The following is a 21,252-nucleotide window of genomic DNA, read 5'->3' on the forward strand; positions in this document are numbered from 1 at the left end:
CCAAGAGTCCCTATAGTAGGGTAGAAAGTACTCATTCTTTAGCCACCAAGCCTCAAACCTAAACTTTGGTTCGTTTTTCCTCTTTGCAGGCATTGTATCAAGTAAAATTGTGTTGTGGTCAGAGGATATAGCTGGAAGGTGGAGGACACGAGCTTCCGGAAAGCTAACACACCACTTCGGACAGCCAAGGGCGCGGTCCAACCTTTCTCTAATTAGGTTGCATGGGGATCTTTTGTTGGACCATGTAAACATTGGGCCAGCGAATCCAAGGTTCATGAGTCCGGCCTTGTCAATCCAGGTGGTGAATCGCTCATTTTTTAGGTGCAACCACCTATGTGACCTTCCTTTTCCAACGGTGAGGTAACACAATTGAAATCACTTGCGCAATAAAACAAAAGATAGTTTTTTTTTTGGCGTAGGACATGATCCTCGACTAGATGAAACTATTTTTCGAGTGATAAGGGTCTCCTATAGATGCCTCCAAAGACTCAGCTTAACTTAGGGTTAGGTTCATTGATCTGTGCAAAGATGAAGTTTTGGTTTGCCTCTAGGACATCAACTGACAAACTATCATCCTAGAGAAGCCATAGTCTACCCGAGATGCTAGAAGCGTTGATGATGAAGCTGTTATGCAGAGGGAGAGAGGAGATAATGGAGGTCACCTTCACTTTGCCGCACTTTGTTTTGGCAAGAAAGGCCAAGTTTGATCTAGTATAGCGGAGGAAGTTTCTAAGGTTTCAAATTGTCGGGGAACCTCCCTATCCTCGACAATTCCAAGCTAGCAGTTTCATTGTCGACCGAGTGACGAATCATTCCGCGCCGCTTGGTGTTGACTATCATCGCCTTTGTTTACTTGGTGGGTAGGGTTCTTTTGGCTTGTGGATAGATGGAAGCATTAGCCTTGCGCTTACTTGGGGAGAGAAGTGTAGGGGTAGATTTGTCACCTCCCACATCTACAAGCTTCAATTTCAGGTACTCTTTAGGTTTGCATGCATGGTGGGTGAAGATGTGGCGCTTGTGTAATTAATGTTGCCTTATTTTAGATGTACTTGCCTTCCAATAGGCCTAACCATTTTAGTGTAGGTGGCTGCGTCAATCCCAACTATCGAAAGAATAATGCTTGCTTTGGAGGGGGGGCCGCTTTTGTATCATGGTTGGATATGCTTTTCGCTAGCATCACAGATTTTGCATGCCTATAGAGCTTCCTTGAGGAGACTTGCGGTAGGGCTTCTTCCTTTCAACTATAGCTCCTGCAAGCATCGTGTCAACATGCTCCTATGGGTTTTCGACACCTCGACTAGCTTGGGCAAGGGCCATTAATTTTTCAGGGTTGGGTGTCAAGGGGATCAATACGTTGGCTGTCTTCGATGTGACCACTTGACAAGCCCCATCGGATTCGCTGAGCGAGTAGAGGGGTCTGATAGGTGACAGGTCTACCCTCAGCCTGATGTGTTGTCGGTACCCTAGTCATGGCCTGCCTTCACTCCTAGAGCTGGCGGTCTCTGGTGAACTTTGATTTGCTCCCAGGTTCAGAAACTTGAGCTTTAGGAGGTCCATGAGCTTACTTTAAATATGCTCAGGATATTCCATTCTAATTTTTATTTTCAAGGATCCTCTCTAAGCATATTCCACTTGATCATGTCCCACTCTTCCACAAAATAGGCAGTGTCGCGGAAGTCTTTCATATTTAACTTGGATTTCAAGAGTGTTGCCGTTCATCAGGGAGACATCAAGCGAGCTAGTCAGCGGTTTTGAGATATCAATTTGGACTCTCGTGTGAATGAACTTGCACCAACGAGATAAATTAAAGGTTTCCAAAGTAGCCAGAGACCCAATCCTCTATGAGATAGATATTCTATAGGTAGTTCGTGAAACTGGACCCAACACTCACTAGAGGAGAAGTTTCAACTGTCCGCTGGGGTGTCAGGCCTGAGTTGGTCGAGAATGAACAGGTCTCGGTTAAAAGACCAAGGTGATCTGAGCCAGACCCTCCACTTGTCGCTCTCCTTTTCAAGGACGAGAAGAAAAACATTCTTCCCAACTTCAATGAACTCTAACAATCCTTTTGGGTTCCAAGCCTTCGAAAGGGCATTTTTGAGTCTAGCGATGTTGAATGATCTTTCAGTAACCAGCTTACCCACAAGACAAAGTTCGGGATTGCGTGAAGGAATTGTATTATCTACAAAGGATTGATTTCCTCCATGCTGCCTTTAGAGAGGAGCTCTAAGAATCTTTTTAGGAGCTCTTCGTCTGCCGACATGAGGAGGAGACATGTTTAGCCTCAGGAGGGAGGGATGAAGGGTAGGGAAGCAAAGAAGGAAGGTGGGGTTTGAGGGGTAATCTCTCGCAGGAGAGGGGGAAGGTGGAGAGGGTTACTCTCAAGGGAAGATATACGACAGTATTGAGTAAAATCTTGATCGAAAAGATTATTCTAAATAAGGGAAAGTGATAATTTTTAGGAAAAAATTCAAATAACATCCTATATATTTCAATATTTTTTTTATTAACACACTATTTTTGAGAATTTTGTAACCATACACTACTGTTAATTTGATTAACTACTATAGTTCCTATAGTTTATGTCAAATAACATCATAGTCTATAGTTTATGTAATTCTACTAATTAAATTACTAATATACCCTTAGAAAATTTCTAACTTTAACCCACTTTTTTTATGATACGATTCAGGTATAATCGAATGGGATCAAATCATAGGAACATTAGGCTCGACAGATCAAATCTATTTATCTTTTAATTGATTCATGTTTATCTCTTATATAAGCCCTTAAAGTAAGTCTAGTTATATTATGTACGCCCTTAAGACAAGTCTAGTTAAGTTATGTAAGTTAGTAATACAAGTCCAATTAAAGTCATGTAAGCTTATAAAGTAAGTCCTAGTTTGAGTCGTATAAAATCTTACGACTAATTAAAGTAGAATTCATTATACTTGACTTCTATATATAGAGGGGTTGAGCTTCTTTATTTAATCATTCAAATATTAAGAAATTATTTTAGCCTTGAGCTTATTTTAGGAGTAAGAGCAAGATAATTTAGGAATAGAAGTAAATTAATCATACACATTTATTTTCCTAACTCAACCTAGCCCATGCAGATAGGTCAACCCAAGTAGATCACACACCGATTGATACTCAATGACTTGGAGGAGCAAGGAAAGAAATACTTGCATTTTTACTACGATGACTGTTTTACCCTCGGTCTAAATGCAAGCGTCAATCAGCCCATGTCATGTTCTTAGGTGATCACGAAGAGGGATGAACCTAAATCAACTAATTGGTATGATAAGCTCTATGAGTACAAGGTTGTCAAAGATTAGTCACCTTGAGGACAATGTGTTTGGAAACATGGTGGATTGATATGTCTCAAATTTGATTGGATTGAATCATGAAAACATTGGGCTTGCTGGATTAAGTTTATTTATCTTTTAATTAATTTATATTTATCTTTTATGTAAGCCTTTCAGGCAAGTTTAATTATGTCATGTAAGCCCTTAAGGTAAGTCTAGTTATGTCATGTAAGCCCTTAATACAAGTTTAGTTAAATTATGTAAGCTACTAATGCAAGGTCCGGCATCAGGCGCTCAGTGGCTCTCCACCACTCTTCCGCCTCCCCACGGAGAAGGAAGGTGGCAAAGTTCACCTGACGACTCTCCGGGCACTCAAAAGCGATCAGGATCTTCCGTATATCCACCATCCACCTATTAGCCTCCATGGGGTCTGTCGTGCCGCTGAACAAAGGGGGGTTAAGCTGCATGAACCGGTTCAGCGACCAGGCGGACCCGCCTCCAATCTGCTCGGCTGGAGTAAAATGCCCTGACGGCTCCCTCGGTATGTGCATCCCAGACATGGCTGCCGTGCGCTCTCGCACTAACTCCTCGATGAGCCTCTCTTGCTGTCTGACAAGCTGTCCCAGGGCCTCAATGCTAGCTGAAGCACCGGCTGCTGGTTCATCGACGGGGGCTGGAGCCCGTCCACGACCAGTCGCACGAACAGACCGAGCACGTCTAGGCGGCATTCCTGCTAAGTTCAAAGCAATTTAGCTCTTAATTCACAAGTATAGCACAAGTCGCGAGTGACTCTATTATTCATTACTCCTAGTTATTCATTATTATTATTCATTTCCTATGTATTTGAATGATATCTAGGAAGACTTGCCGGATTTATGGTGAACCTAGGCTCTGATACCAAGTTGAAACACCCAAACCTCCAAATACACGTGTAAACCGCGTGGGTAAATCCCCCCACGCGGTGTATCACATGACCTGTCAGTACAAGGATTTCACAAGGCACACAACATCACAATTTCACTATAAATAAACTCAATTATAAGAGTCCGGATACAAGTCCACAGGCCACAACAAGCCTTCCAAATATACATCCAAAATACAATGCTAAAGTCCAAGAAAATACAACGTCATCATCACACCCTCGCAGGGGCTTAATACACTAATATACGTACTGGAAAGAAAAGCGGCTACTCCCCACGAGGGGTGAGCTTACAGCCCAGCGAGTAGGATCCATACAATCTAAATTAATGACATCGCATGTATATATCCAATGTATGCCCATATTTGCTAACGATAACGATATGCTTATTGAAATGACTTACCACAATTTACTAAGTCAATGCAATTGATAAAGATTACCAATCACTATCCTGGAACATGCTAGTTCCTAAACGTATTATGATAAGTTCACACAGATATAAAGCTTGAGACAATCTCTTTTCATACACATCTCAATCATAGGTTTTACATGTTATGCATAGCAATAAAATAGCAGTTTAGTCATCTCATGTCTACCAAGGCAATAATCATACTTATCATCGCTCACCGAGCTATTCACTACACAGGGTAAATACTCTTAAGAAACAATCATCCATCATCTCATACATCGAGGGGGGATATATACACATCTAGCTGTAATGTCACCTACACGTGTATGGCGACACTACATGTGACCGGTTGTCCGTGGCCATCGGACTCGGGACCCCTGGGCGTAAGCCCATATCTCACTCTCTCTAAATCATCACTGCCCTCGGCGGGAGAATCGGGAGCCCTCGGCTCATCAACAAACGCCCTAACCCTGCGTCGTCGGGTACCGCTAGAGTTATATCCCCGTCTCACAATCATATTCTTCTATCATCATAATCTAGTCCTAACTATGCAGTATAACTACCTGAATGCCACACAGGCTTCCCGACCTCAGGTGTAGGCCGCTAATAGTATAGACATATATGATACACTCTATCCTTAACCCTGGGCTGAGTGAGTAGGGGTACTGCCTAGTCCGAATTCGACTACTAATGATAGGTGGAAGTGGTGCAGTGTTTATGCGTGTATAAAGCATGTTATAGTCATCATGATCATTACATTCCATATTCACAGCAATCATACATCTATGCAATGTTATACCATACAGGACACATGTAAAGCATTATCATACACATTAACATCCTCATGATACTATGATGAACAGGTTATAAATAACTACATATGCAAAAGATATAACAGGGAGTACCAATTGCATGCATTAATACTGACATTTCCTACCGTATCATGACAGGTATAATGACTGTAATTATGTTATTCTAAATTTGTATAACTCTACTCGCCTGGGGGGTCTTACGCGGTGTCAATCCTATTAATTCACGCAAGTAAAGTCATATGTAAGATTAGCCAACTAATAGAATCAATTATCTTATTAGCGTAATTATGGTTGGCAATTACATGAGTCAAGGGTCTCCTAGGGCGGGTCTTATGTCATCCTACAATTCACATGATATTAGATCAGGCTAATTAAATCAGGTGCAAAAAAAGTAAACGGGGTTATAGGGTCCAAATAGTTCCCAAAGGGCTAGGCTAGGGGTATTGGGTTAGGCTCAAACCTAACCTAATAGGCAAGGGGCCAAGGTGGGCTGCAATTGGGCTGCAACCACAGCCCACCAAAGGCTTGGTTGGTGGGCTGCGGTCTGCAGCCCACCCAACCCAAGCCTAGTGGGCTGGGGGTCTGGACCGCAGCCCACCAAGGGGCTCGGTGGGCTACGTCGGACCGCAGCGCACCAAGGGGCTCGGTGGGCTGCGTCGAACCGCAGCCCACCCAGGCTCGATGGGCTGCGTCTGACCGCAGCCCACAAAAGAAAAGGGGGAGGGGGATCACGGGGGGTTAAACAACCCCCCCCACCCACCCACCCCCCCTCGGTATTCCCCATCCGAGGGAGGAGACGAAGGGAAGGCGGAGAGGCAGATAGGCTGCGGCGGCGCGGCACGAGGCCGGCGGTGCAGCGCGGGGACGGCGACGGCATGGGTCCGGCACAGCACGAGGCCGAGGAGGGGAAGGAAGAAGGGAAGAAAGGAAGGAGGGGAAGGAAAGCTTACCGGGGGGGGGGGGTCGGTGAGCTCGGCGGCTTCGGCGGCTGTCGGCAACCACGAGGGAGAGAGAGGAGAACGGAGGGGCTGCGGTGAGGGAAAGAAGAGATGAGGGAGATGGGTGGCGTGCACGGCAAAGGAAGGGAAGGAGAAGAAGAAAGGGAAGGGCAGGCTGGCAGGCTGACAGGCTGACGCACGTGCTCGGCACGTGCGTCAGTCAGGGTTTTTTTTTCTTTTTTTTTAAATTGGGGTGTTACAATTTTAATTTTAATTTTTTACCTTGACCTTTGATTCACATGATTAGAACCCTAACTCATGAGGCTACAATCCATAAAAATATTATAATTTTCTTACTTCTAGGTCTTTACAAATCTAGTTCGTAATGTTGGCATCAAAGACGACATTCCTTGAATGATAGTTAACACGTGATCCAAGACAAATGAGGGAGGAGCAGGTGTTCATAGCCTGAGCTACCACATCTGAAACCTTCTTTGGACCACTCGCACCCAAGCCATTGCTTCGTTTGCGGTAACACCATCGAAAGACCACCAATGACGGTGGTTAATGTTGCAAAAAAACCCTTGGTTGGTGGTTGTGGGTCCGGTACTTCCATGACCACCGATGGCCATGATTGGCTTCGTCGGGCTGACTACAGGCGGTGGTGGCCGCAGTAGCCTTCAACCACCGTTGGGTGGCCGAATTCGATGGCTACCACTATGAGGGGCTATCATTTCATTGGGATGGACTCATTGGTGCTTCCTATCATCGCGACCTTCTAGCAGTGGGACTAAGGTCCCTTCGATAGCCATTGGTGGCCGGTGGACCAACTGGCAATGCGCCCTAGCCACCATAGAACTAGCTCACGCTTGAGCATGATTCGACCTTTCATCACCACTCACTGCCACGCTGATCAACTAGATGGTGACTGTCACCGGCCACCTACCCTACCTAGCAACCACCGAGGTTACAACGGCATGTGGTGGTGTTCCTAGGCCAAAATCTAAATTTAGCTCTAGGGTTAGGGTTGCACTTGCATAGAAAATAGGAAGTGTGCGAATTGAGAGGCAGGCCAAATTTTTGCGAATTAATTCGACCACCTCATGCAAACCAGTTTGAGGCTTATGTGCATGACCCTAAGCCCGAGTACAAGCTTGAGGATGACTGGTAGAACGACTCGATGGGCTCATGCTATCAAATTGAGCTAAACTCGCATGCAGCCCGGGTGCAACATGAGTCAGACTCGTGTGCCCATGACCCACATGACCAGTCTCAACCACGAGGTTACATGGCTCGTGATGACATGCCACATTTTTGGATCCAAGCTTGGACAATCAAGCTTGATTTTCTAAAATCTCTAGAGGAGACCCATTGGACTGGACCTATTTGGCAAAACAGTTTTTCACAAAGCATGGCATGCCCGGCCACCAGATTGTCTAGCTAGCATCATTCTACTTAGATGGCGTGATAATTAGGTGGTACTAGTCAGCTCAGCGGATACAACCATTCAAATTTTGGTAGGATTTTACGGATGCAATCTGTGCTCAATTTGGTCTTATCCAATATGAGGACTTTTAGACCATGTTGACTAAGTTGACTTAGTTAACAATAGTTCAAGCTTACCGAGATGAGTTAGAATGAATCTGTAGTTGGGTTACTAATTAGTCAGACTCGACATTAAAGAGTACCTTCATTACTGGGTTTAGGCTTGACATTCAAACTAAGGTCAAGGCTCTACTACCCACTACTTCTGAGGAGGCCTCTTATTGGTGGTTCTGATGGAGTCTAAGTTGGATCAACTGAACAGATCTGCAAAGAGGAGCGAAGGAAGATGGCCTAAACCCACAACCCACTAGAGACTACACCTACCCTAACCTAGCTCATGTAGGTAGATCATGCATCGCTTGATACTTAATAACTTAGAGGAGCATCAAAAGAAAGGCTTGTGTTTTTATTGTGATGACCATTTAACCTCGGTCATAAATACAAGCGCCAACCAACCCATGTCATATTTTTAGGTGGTCACAAAGAGGATGAATTTAAGTCCACTAATTGGCATGATCAGCTCTACGAGTACAAGGATGTCAAACATTAGTCACATTGATGATAAGATGTCGGAAGCGTGGTGGATTGATACGATTCGGGTTTGATCAAATCAAATCATGGGGACATTGGGCTCGATGGATCGAGTCTATTTATTTTTTAGTTGATTCATGTTTATCTCTTATGTAAGCTCTTAAGGCAACTCTAGTTATGTTAGATAAGCCCTTAATGCAGGTCTAGTTAAATCAAGTAAGCTATTAAGGTAATCCCAATCAAGTCATGTAAGCCTCTAAGACAAGCCATAGTTTAAGTCGTATAAGCTTTTACCCGTCCGAGTAAAATTCATTATACCCAACCTCTATATATAGAGGAGTTGAACTTCTTTGTTTAATCATCTAAGCATTTAAGCATCCAAGTATTAAAAAATTAATTTAGCTTGGAGCTTATCTTAGAAATAAGAGTAAGATAATATATGAGTAGAAGTAAATTAATCATAACCGTTTATTTTTTTAGGAGGAAATTTAATCTAGAACCATAATTCTACCTTCAAACTATAGCCATCATGACCTTCACAACCTACTCTATCTTACAACCATTCATCGCCACTCTTGGCCATTTACCACCCTCCGACGCCCGCTGCAATGTTGGATAATTACTAATATATCCAACCCTTCCTTTATTTTTTTTATTTTAACTTTTAACCTCATTTGATTAAAGCATTAGAACTTTAACTCATGACGCTAATTTTTTATATATTTATGTCTAGACCTTACCTGATCTGATTCATAATATTTTAAGCCATACCTCAACATATTAAATCAAAAATCTCTTCTTATACCAAATCCTTCCACAGATAATTTAAGTATTTTAGAAATTATCTTTAGTATTCCAATACAATATTTCTTAGTTGATATTTTTCTATTTGAAAATAGTTAGGTTTACTTAGCTTAGAATGTCATAAAAAAATAATAGAAAAAAAGAAGAGATCGGATTACAAAATTCAAAGACAGTTAATCATAAAAGGATAAAAATATAAGGTGTTATTTAAAATCTCTTAGTTTTAATTAGACATGATCTTTTTTGTTGGAAGATAAAGCACACAATTATTTATCTAATAGTTAAATTTTAGTCATTCGAGCAAGTGAAATTAGAAAAACCTCAAATGAGGCGGATCTATGGGTGTTGTGAGATGATCTTTTTATATAGTCATTGGAACAAAAGAAATTATATATGTTGAGATGGGCGCATGGGCCATAAAACAAGAGTCCCTAATAAGATCGAGATCCATATGATGAACAAGAAAAAAGAAGAAGAAAACCTAATGATCTCGATCCGAATATGACTCCTTTAACTATAAACATAACAATAACATAGATTAAGATCTTATTGCTATAACTACGTAATAGGACTCTATCTCTACTTGGTTTATATATCATATTTATTTACTCTTATCACCCTCTCCCAAGCTATGCTGATCTACGTTGGTCGACCATCTGAGATCATAATTTGAAATTCTAACTAGTTTTTGGAATAAAGAATATGAATTTGAACTTTGAAGCTCTATTTTCTTTTAAAAAAAGTATATATTTTTTAAACTAAAATGCTCATGGGAGCATAAGATAGATAAACATACCGATTTTATACAAAATAATAAGGAGAAAATAAAGAAGTTATGCTCTGAGAATTCTCTCTCTTTTTTTTCAAAAACAAAAGGAACCATTTAGCATTTAATTTGTCAAAAAGGCAACTAATTTTGACACAGAATTATTAATTGGCTACTTAAATTAAAAGGACATAAAAAAAGAAAAACTTAAAAGGGCATCTGAGATTATTATTGATTTTATTAGGAACTCCGTTCCCAATTGAAAAGTAGATAAGCAAATTCAATCATGTCGATCCTAGAAATCAACTCGCGTCGGGTCAATGCTGGTGCAAAATTGATCACAGATCATGAGATCAAGCTCGATAATTGTAGTGCAACATCGGACCCGATATAATCCGATTCGAACCTAAACCATTGAACCCGATTGGATCTGATCCATGAGCCATCTCAGGGTCAACACGTAGACTCACGTGACACCCACGAGCGAAAAGAATCCTCCCCCCACTCCCCTTCCACTCCTCTCTCTCTCTCTCTCTCTCTCTCTCTCTCTCTCTCTCTCTCTCAGCTTTTCTACCTCGATTCTTGAGACCCAAATCCAATAGAGTGAAATCCCTTCTCCTCCTCCTCCTCCTCCTCCTCCAAGTTTCTTCTCCAAAACCCTCAAACTTCTCTTGGATATGTGGAGGATTCAACAGTTACTTTGACATTTCAAAATCCCTTACCTTGTCATCAGATTATGCATATCGGATATTGGCAATTATCCATGGCCTCCTAGGCTTGTTAACAAAAAAAGCCATGTTTTCGTTGAGGTAATCTTTGTCTCACGTAGTTTCGATTCAAACCCATTCTCCTTATTCATCTCTTTTGATACAATTTTGTCACATAAGCAGGGGCTTCTGGACTAGGCATAAGAGGAAAGTCTTGGTTGCTGCTGGAGTATGTGGAAGTGGGTATTTGATTTATAAGCTCTATGAGGCTCAGAGGAGGAGGTTATATCATATGGAGCAGCAATTGCAAGGGGAGAGAGAAATCGATGAGATTATTAAGGCCCAGTAAGGAATCGAGACATTATTTTGCTACCATCTTCTAAAGTTTTACTTTTTTCTTGAAACTTGATCTTGTCTTTGCTTTTATCTGTTGTAGATTGCAGGCCCACTTTGAGAACATACAAAGAATTTCTGATACAACCACGCTGCCTTATGCCGTGCACTATCTGCGATCACGAATATATGAGGAGTTGGACCTTACTCATTTGACGGAGAAGCTAATGCAAGGGAAGGGCCAATCCAGTGCTCTTCCATCTAAGGAAAAGATTGAGCTTTGGGAAATGCTTAAAGTTCTAAGTTTGTAACTATACTCTAACTAAAATGCCCGTTAATTCTGTTCAATCTTGGTGTCTTCACAGTTTATAGCATGATTGATGGAATCCAAGTTGCGTATGGATTCTTTGGTGCTACTTTGGGTGGTAATAGAACATGGGTAGGATTAGATATTCTAAACTTGTTTATTGTGATCCTTTCCTCTCAGGTTTCACGAGAACAGCTTCTTCTCTGTGGTCCGTTACCATGCTTAGCTTATATGTCAGGGTTCAGGTCAACATCCTAGGAAGACATCTCTACCTAGACGCTGCTCGCGGTTCAGATGGCTCACCTGTACTGGTAATGCCTAGGAAGACAATCTTTTTTTTTTCTGCAATCAATTTATATTTTATTCTAAAGATGATTGAATAATTTGGATTTAATTAAATCCAACCAATTGATTTTTCTTCCTACATATGTATAATGTGATAATATCCATTTTTCATAGATTGATTTGAATATGAAGTGTGGACTTTATTTAACTGAAACAAATGATGTAATAAATGTTTTGTGGGTTGTTACTTTTTGCATGAACAGTACTGAGTACTGCTTGCAGGTATTTTTTCTACTCTTGTTTCTTTTTTTCCTTTCTTGATATTATTTATGAAACAATCTTAGTATTAGCCTATTAGGGCCTTAACCAACAAGGTCTTTTTGGAGTCTTTTATTGGGTGATGATTACAAAGATCATTGTTGTCATCTTCTTCCTCTCTTAGTTCCTTGTTCTTCATTTTCTCCTGGAACCACCTTTTCTTTGTTAATTTCTGTTAGATTCTCTGCTGAAATAAAGGTTTTCTTATGTCTCTTATTTTCTTTCCCAATAGAAGAAAAATATTCTTTTTAGACAGTTTTAGAGTTATTGAGATGACTTGAAGAATAATTGGAGAGTTGGACAAAAAAATCAGTATCTTGAAAGGCACATTGCAGACTTCCAAGCCTTTAACCTGCAACATGAACATAGGTTCGATTTCAGAGTGAATGTTTCTGCAGAAAAAAACATTCCTTATCAAGTCCCAAGAAGGAAGAAGTACAAACTTCATATTTCTAGTTATAAGTGGATCCAAGAAACATACGTAGAGCAATGGATCGATTGGCCTTAGTCTCAGTCCTTCAGTCACAACCTTCCTTGAATCTAATAAACAAAACCACATTTTGCTTGAATCCATTTGGAGGAGGAGACGAAGATAGCTTTGTCCCTAGAACCATCACTTAAAACTATAATAACCTTGATCTAGAGAGTAAGTGACTAAGCTGATGTGTGTAATGACAATAATATGAGAATTGAGAAATGTATATGACCTCGTTAATGTGCAATATAAAGTTGAAACACCAAGGGGTTGTTAAAATGAACGATATGTTGTAGAGTAAATTTCTCCAATTGATTAGGATCAATAATTGTTTCATTAATTTCACAAATCATAATTTCATCAGAAATAAGACAGCTTTTGATTATGCAGAGATATTATTGGGTATTGTAAAGAGTAGATTTCTTTCTAGCTAGATACCATGACTGCACATTCTGAGGTGATAGAGGTTGTGAGTATGACTTACTATAGATATGCACACTTGATGAACTTACCAAGTTGCCATTCAAGTTGAAGGAAAATTTCATAGGATGAGAACAACAAAAGGGACCTGCAGCTAGGCTTTTGGTGGCATCACACATGTGCCAATTGGCAACAACAAGGAAATCCTTGTGCCTTATGATCTCACTAAATGATGCCCTCTTAAAGAATTCTTCTAGTATAGATCTAAAAGCTGCAGGATCTTGTACCATGCAATATCTACCAGTGATATATATTGCTATCGTTTAAGTATTGGTGCCAGTCTAAAACATGAATTCCTTGAGTATAAGTATAAAAGTCAGCAACTCAGCATACACATTGGGGAACGGAGTTAGAGTTAACTAAGCGTTTGCACGTTGATTAGTTTAATTATTGCTTACCGAGTACTTTTCCAACTTATTGGACAGAGTTCCCTAATGCTTCCTATGTTGAAGGGAATAGTCAGATGAGGCTTGTGATGCAATACAAAGTTTACAGAGCAGTGAACTGAGTTTGGACAAATTTCCACTTATCTGTCAAACAAAAATGGGCAGAATGGTTATGTAGATCTCCTATTTAGGGCTTTCAACAAGATTCAATAGTTATTAATTTGTTGGAACTTAAGTTGCATGCAAATTCTTAGTCAAATCTAGGTGGAATAGAGGCTTTTATCTCTTTCTAATGTGTGAATGGTCACATTTGTTGTGATGGCATTATTCATATCAGAACATGCCTAACAGACTGTTATCATCTGACTAAGGAGCACTAGTAGGCCCATCTTGTGCCCCATATTGTAATCATCTTAGCAACTGACCCTAATGTGGCTCTTGGATACTATCAAGCCATTCTTTGTCATGCTACTTATATATAGAGTACAATATCAATATGTGTCAATAAGGTGAATTGACAACAGATAAATAGATCGTATCAGTCTACCAGAAGGAGCAACCATTGTCTCAAATGCCCATTAAGCATGCAGGGATCCTAGTCCATTCACAACAAGGTAGAAAAGGTAGTCTTAATAAATATAACATATTCAGCAAAGCTAATACATAAGAGAAAGAATAAATAAATAAAAGAGAGCTGGATGGAAGGTACTTGCTTGGGTTGTTGGCCAGTCTTTATGTATGATGTCTTCATGTTTATGCAAAACAACCTCCTCAATTGGCTTGCAATGTATTAGGCTAGTCAACAATGTGTCTATGATGTCGATTCCTACTTGTCCAATATAGTACAGGCAACTTGGTGTATGTGTTTGGAGATGATATGAAAAAGGGAGCATAGATAAACCAAGGTGAGAGTTAGGTTGAACAACATGCAGATGAATAGGTACACATCCTAGCATTGGGTAGGGAAAGTGAGAAAAGTGGGAGGGAGCGGAAGAGAGAATGATGATAGGGTTTAGAAATTCTGAAGATGGTAATATCCTTATATATATTAACGATGGATTCGAAAATTGACCGATCCTGAGTTGAATCGGCCAATCCGGATTGAGATTAGCCATATCGGCCGAATCGGCCGAAACTCGATCGTATCTAACCTAGGAAATATTAATAATTGATGTTATCAACTGCTTATTTTCAAATTTTAAATTTTTACTCTATCTCTCATACACACTCTCCTCTCACTCTCACACTTCATCGAGTTTATTTGGCAACTGTTTTGGTGAACCCGTCTGGCTAGTCCACACTTTGGTGAACTAGGATGAATTTTTTTCTTATTTTTTTTTCCTTTTTTCTCACCCACTTTTTAACTTTTCTTTTCTAACTGCTATAGAACAACAGTAAAGAGAGATATCCCTCTCATATTGTTCTACAGTAATAATCTACGAGTATAAAAATTTATCTAATTCAAATCGAAATTTATTATAGTTTTGAGTGAGTTTTTTTAGTTTTTAAAGTTTATATTTGACTAATTTTAATTTCTTATTTTTCTGTTATTTTTTATAAATTTTTAAAAAAATTTCTGTATTTTAAATAATATTTAGAATTTTACATAACTAAAAATAGTTCAATTTGATACGGGTGGCCGATACGATCGATACTGCCAATACAGCCAGTATGTATCATTTTTTTTTATAACGGCTGATCTTGATCCCAATTCCAACACGGAGTTTTGAAACCTTGTTATTAAAATTATGCGGATGAGAAGAGAGTCATACACATAATCATATATATGTTGATATATTACAATACCTAGATTTATGTAAATAAATTATAAACACACACACATATATATTTGTACATATCTATTAGTTGTATCTGTTTGTGATACATATTTGTTAAAACTTAAAAATGCTTATGATATTCAGGGTGGTCAGGCCACCAAATATAGCAAATGCGGTATGGGCATGCCGATGTGGTCTAGCACTCTAGCCTACCAATTAAATATAAAGTATTACTTATATAGTCCAAGTAAAGTACATTAGTATTTTGAATATTCTATCTGTAATAAACTAATCCTTAGGTAAAATATCTATAATAAGGAGAATCATGTTTTCTCAAATCCTATCAATAAATGTGATCATATTATAATCACATAATTACTCAAGTAAAGCAACAAGTTAGTTGATGATCACTAACAAAATACTAATCATGGAAAAGTGAAAAACATAATATTGATATATCAACAATATGACTTAAACTTATCATATGCATAACCCGGTGCATAGATATGCAGTCCATATAAGGGGCACATACGCATATGCGGCCTATATCCATTGCTACATATGAGGGTCCATTTACCCGATGCCACTGCCTATGTGGCTGCTTCTATATATAAATATATATATCAGATCATATGTTGCACAACAATTGCATAGCACACATAAGCAACATATTAGGGACTACTGTAATACTCTTTAGTAAGGAAGGTTGCCTGCGATTGAGAAACACACACATAGATTATCAACTAACTGAAGTTTCTGCAGAATGGTTTGGTATGGTACTTTGCAAAGAACATTTGTTTGTCAATGTAAGAATTATGATGAGAATAATGTTTGTACTTATAGACATTTGTGTGTTACATATATTCTAAAACACTGGAAAATTTCTATTCACTATGATGATTAATGGATAAACCTAATGGCATAATTGATCAGCAATAACCACTTTCTTGTGAACCTCACTGTTGATCTTTGTTTCTATTTACTTCAGAGAATACATGTTTTGGGTCATTGAAGTTGCTCTTATTGATCATTGTAGGGCGAATCAGACTCATTTAGCAAGCATGGCCAGCAAGATTTTCTGGCAACTGCTGATTACCTCTCCAGCTATGGCATCAATAAATTAATCACGAACATGCAGTGTGCTTCTACGGCAGTTCTGAAAGAGTATGCATTTCATTACAACCATCTTTAAGCTTTTCCTAACACTCAGTTGTATAGTTGATATGCTTCTGCAGTTTAAGAACATATCTAATAATTAATGCCTGCCATATTCTGCATTCAACCATGGTACACAAACTTATAACTTGATTCATTTGCTTTAGTCTATTTCATTGGGCTCAATTTAATTAGTTTAGTATCTGCTCATTCTGTCTGCCTTGCTGGAACTTATCATTGACAACTTAGTTTAGGATAATGGCATTCTTGGTTTGCATCTAAATGAAAGTTTATTTTTCATTCCACAATGAACAGTTTGAATGAAGTTTGACGTCATATGCAGAAAACGGCTGAAGGATCCTTTCAGCATGGAACAACTCCATGAAACAATCATGGAAATATTGGAGTTGTTCATGACCATTGGTGAACCAAACTACTGGATGAGTTATTTAGTACCTGAAAATGCAACTGCATATAGACAGCTGATGGTCATGTCTACTGATGGTTCTGATGACTCTTCATTTTTAATGGATGTGAGCAAGCTTGAGCAGCTAATTTCTGAGACTCGTGCAGTGCTGTCAAGGTATTGATGTGCTGTTCGTTGATTTTCATCTGTAGAGTTCTGTACCTGTTTCCATTTCTTTTTATGTGATTATTTGCTTGTAAAACCTCATACATAATTTTGTCATAGAAATTCTTTTGATTTTCTATATCAACCAAAAGTCTGATGAAGCATCCTAGGATTATTGTTTTCTTGTCTAGAAATTGAAAGTTGGAACCTTTATGTGATTATTTGCTTGTAAAACCTCATACAGAATTTTGTCGTAGAAATTCTTTTGATTTTGCATATCAACCAAAAGTCTGATGAAGCATCCTAGGATTATTTTTTTCTTGTTTAGAAATTGGAAGTTGAAACCTGTCTTCTTGATGATTGATCTAGATTGAGAGGAAAGCACCTTGAGTGGGAGAAATTAGTACACTGAATTATTATTTGAGTTATTGGAGATTTTAACGCACCAAGGAGGCGGCAACTAAGCAGGGGTAGAATTGTTGAAAATATCGAATAGAGAAGAAAGACATTGGGAGATGTTGGAAGAGAGATGGGGTTCACCAGAAGGAAATATGTGAGAGAATTAAAGATGAGGTAGAATAGAAGTGCAAATGGAAGTGTGAGTTTTCTTGGGATTGTTGGCAAGAAACGTTAGAAGAACCTGAGGTGTTTTGGTGTATGGAGCAGGATCACTGAGAAAGCTCCTATAATAGTTCTTTGGTATTGTTTATGTACTAGAAGATAGATTGTGATGGCAAATCTTTGAAGGACATATGAGGGCCAGAGGAAGGTCTACTTTTCTTTATTTTTTCAGAATCTTCATTGAAAGAAGCAAGAAAGGCTAGGTTGGACTCACAGGAGTTTGTGATGTCAAAATAGTGAAGGGATGGATTTCTGGAGAAAGTTAATTTCTGCAAATTAATAGAGAGGGGATGATAAATAAGATTGCAAATAACTATTTCTTTGTGGAGAACCTGGTGGAACTTCTTTCTGGAAGTTCTGTCAGTGGAATTTGTTTCTCTGAGGAGGCCTTGGCAGGAGTAGGTACAGTTTGCATGAAATCAAATTATTTTCCACTATAATGTTAACATAGATGTACTTGTGCTCAATTAGGTTTAAATATTGGTTTATATGAATGGAATCAATAAGTTGATTGTGAAGAAGTTCAGAACATGAAGAGGGAAGATCATTTGTTAGTCGAAGAAAACTGTATGATACCATCTCAAATAAATATATGCAACTTGATCTATGAGGTGAGCAATACATTTTACGTTTACCCTCAACAGGAGAGAATGAAAATGGAAAAGATGAGCCGTATAATATTATAGGAATCAGATAAGAGGAATTGGATTGCAGATAATAGAACAAGATGGGAGAATATTATACAAGTTATAAGAAAAATGAAAAGAAGTGATACTTTTTAACATCTAAAGAAGTAAATTGAGAGTGGGAAGAGAGTAGACAAAGGTTGGAAATATGAAGATGGAAAGAGGAAGAAAAAGCTCTTCATGAAAGAGGGAAGATAATAGCTCAGTTTTAATCACTCAGCTCTTCTATGTATCAGGTTTTTAACTAACCAAGTGTTATCTTGGCTCTTCTCGACACTTTCACAGAAGGTCTGACTCCCTACTTGAGGCACTTTTGAATAAATAACTCTTCATCGGTGCCTGTGTAGTCTTCTGATGGAATATGCTATGAAATTAAAGAATTCTGAGCTCGTGCTTGACTGCTCGACTCGAGCCAGTGATTCCTCAGCTTGAGCTCCACTTAATCTATTATTGAGCTTGGCTCATCGAGCTCGAAGTAGCCTTCAAAATGCTGGTGGTAAACATGATGAACAAAAAGGATAGTGAAAAGGTGAGGATGGTAGAGGCTGACCATTATGATGGAAGGCGGCGAATATGATTGACTCGATCTATTATAAAGCTTGGCTGATTGGCTCATCGAGCTCGAAGTAGCCTTAAAAATGAGGGTGGTAAACATGATGGACAAAAAGCCTCGATAGTGCATTGTTGACAGGCCATCCCGATAAAAAGGAAGGAGGATTTAATTGCCGAAAAGTGAATTGATAGTGTTGGACTAAAAAAAGAAATTGCTCCAAAGTGACAATAAAGATGGGGTTGAAGGTAGCAACCCGACCTAGCTCAGATGCCACGAAACGAAAATTGTATGAGGTGTCTAAATATGTCATCTCTAGTTCTTTAGGTGGAAAAGTGCTATGCGTGCCCAATCAGAGTAGGCAATAGAGCTCGAGGTAATGTGTGAATTCAGGAGAATTATGAAGCCTTGGAAAGACTACATATGCTAGATATATACAATTGATTACATATGTATGACTTGCATAAGATTTTCTTTTTTAATTTTACCTACCAAAATTGCTGCCAGCATTTTTGCAGCTCATAATATTTCCACAAATTCATAATTTGTCAAGTAATTTCTTATTTTCCCCTATGCTGCTGCATAAATATAATTTTCCTCCGATGATTGTAAACTTTTGCTGTTTTTTCTTGCAGCCCTGATTTTGGAAATGTTGTGGAGATATCATTGAAGAAAGTGGTGGATTTTCTGGTAGAGACCATGAGTGCTCAATTTGGAAGGTCAGGGTCTAGTCCTCCCTCAGGAATACCCTTAGCCAAACTCTTGCCGCAAGTTGCACAATTGAGTCTGGCACTGCTCGAGGAGCCCAGCAGCAATAAGTTCATCCAGACTATCCAAAGTCTGCCCGAGGTTGAACTATTTTACACTCTTCTTTATGCAAACATGCCTCTAGAACCTTGAGAGTTTTTATAGGGCGAAAATGGAAAATGTAATTGATGGTTTAGCTAGATGGATTATAATTTTTGATAGGATGCTGATATTGTTAGCAAAAATCAACACGAGATGTGAAATGCCCAGCAATCTGGGAAAAATAATGGTAGATAGGATATTGGTCGGAATTCTACCCATGTTACATTATATATGTTATTCTTTTTTAAACTTTATGGGTTGTGTTTTATACAACTGTACTGTAATTTCTGCATATTTTTTAGCTTTATTTTGCACTTGAACTCTTCAGAAGCTGGCTCCTTTGCTTATCCTTCAATTTGTGAACTTGATTTGAGCATCTCTATCTGTACTCCTATATGCTGCCTAAGAAAAGCAAACCTTCTGCAAGGAAATCTTCTCTTCTCTAGTAATTTGCATTTTGCTAGATCATCCACGCTGTTTCAATTCTGAATTACTACTATTAGCTCTTCGTCCTCTTTTTCTCTTTGGATCGTTATTGTGTTATCTTTGCCTCGTTTTATAAGTTCTTTAAATTTCTAAAACGTTATAGTTGTTCTCTGGATGCTCTCTGTGCTGTTCTATAGGGTTTGTTCTAGGCAGTGGTTTGTGAATTGCTTTATGCTCGTTATCAAAGAAAGAAAACTACCACTTCTTAGACCTTAGTAGATGTGCATAGGGAGGCTAACAAAACTGTCAATATTTTAATCAGCTAATTATATTGTAAGATCATTAGCTAATTATATAGTAAGATTAACCAACTGCCATCTTTGTGGGAGAGATTGAGAAATCCCAAGTAGCAATCCTAGCGAGAGAGATGCGACCAAATGTAATCTGTTGTAGTTATAAATTGTAAGCTTTTGGTCATTTTTGGAGCTACGAATTTAACCTTTTCTTTCAAATAAGAAAAAAGAGAGGAGATAATATATTAACTCCTTGTTATCATTTATTGGTTGTTTTTCTCCTTTATCTAGGGCTGTCTGGCTTGACGAGTGGCTTGGACTTGGCTCAGGCTCGGCTCAGGTGAAGCTCGAGTCCGGTTCAGCTCAATTAGAGACTAAGCCAAGCCGTCATAACAAGCTTGAAATTAATATCGAGCCGAGCCTGAGTTGGAGCCGGCTCGCTTAGGCTCGGCTCGATAGGCTCGATAGCCTCGATAGCCTGACTAGCTATAACTAAGCCTCACCGATAACCCATTCAATATTTATCACCCTCACCTACCCATTCTCACCCATCACTTCACCCAGCCCATCATATCACCTTCCCCATCCTCAATTCCCTCACCCACCCCACACTCACCTTCGCCCTCACTCTCACCCTCATCCACCTGATCACCACTCATAACCTCACCCCACGCACCGCCACTTCCTCCCTCTCCGTCGGCCTCCATCGGCAAGCCACCACCACAGTGCCACGCCCTCCTCTCCGTCGACCTCCTCCTCCTCCTCGTCCTCCTTCTATAGCCCATTTTGACATACCTTATTATCATACTATGTCTTAGATTATTAATCGAAAACATCCAATTTTTGATGTTATTATTTTATACCTTCTTATCATTGAGATATTTATCATACTCTTACAATTACTAAAAATACCTCGAAAACACTACAGTTAGTTCTGCTTAACTATCTATAACTTATAGTTAACATATATGAGTTATTATAACTATAAATACAAAATGACAGT

The 21,252-nt window shown here is 39.2% G+C and overlaps 1 protein-coding gene across 1 annotated transcript; it reads left to right on the top strand.

Moving 5' to 3' along the window:
• Window positions 1–10,575: 10,575 nt before the first annotated feature.
• On the top strand, window positions 10,576–19,803 carry LOC140787999 (peroxisome biogenesis protein 3-1-like). The gene is made up of 7 exons (XM_073137074.1): window positions 10,576–10,838; window positions 10,920–11,081; window positions 11,173–11,372; window positions 11,557–11,687; window positions 16,135–16,262; window positions 16,597–16,836; window positions 19,317–19,803. Exons 1-7 carry the CDS (start codon window positions 10,825–10,827, stop codon window positions 19,579–19,581), a joined length of 1,140 nt encoding a protein of 379 aa, XP_072993175.1. The 5' UTR covers window positions 10,576–10,824; the 3' UTR covers window positions 19,582–19,803.
• The last annotated feature ends 1,449 nt before the right edge of the window (window positions 19,804–21,252 follow it).

Source organism: Typha latifolia, chromosome 5 (genome assembly GCF_019914945.1).
Source record: "Typha latifolia isolate L0001 chromosome 5, TyphaL0001v2, whole genome shotgun sequence".
Lineage (NCBI taxonomy): Eukaryota > Viridiplantae > Streptophyta > Magnoliopsida > Poales > Typhaceae > Typha > Typha latifolia.

Coding starts and splice junctions, on each gene's coding strand:
- LOC140787999 (XM_073137074.1), top strand. Junction 11,688..16,134: donor CAGATGGCTCACCTGTACTG/GTAATGCCTAGG, acceptor TGATCATTGTAG/GGCGAATCAGACTCATTTAG. Junction 16,263..16,596: donor TCTACGGCAGTTCTGAAAGA/GTATGCATTTCA, acceptor CGTCATATGCAG/AAAACGGCTGAAGGATCCTT.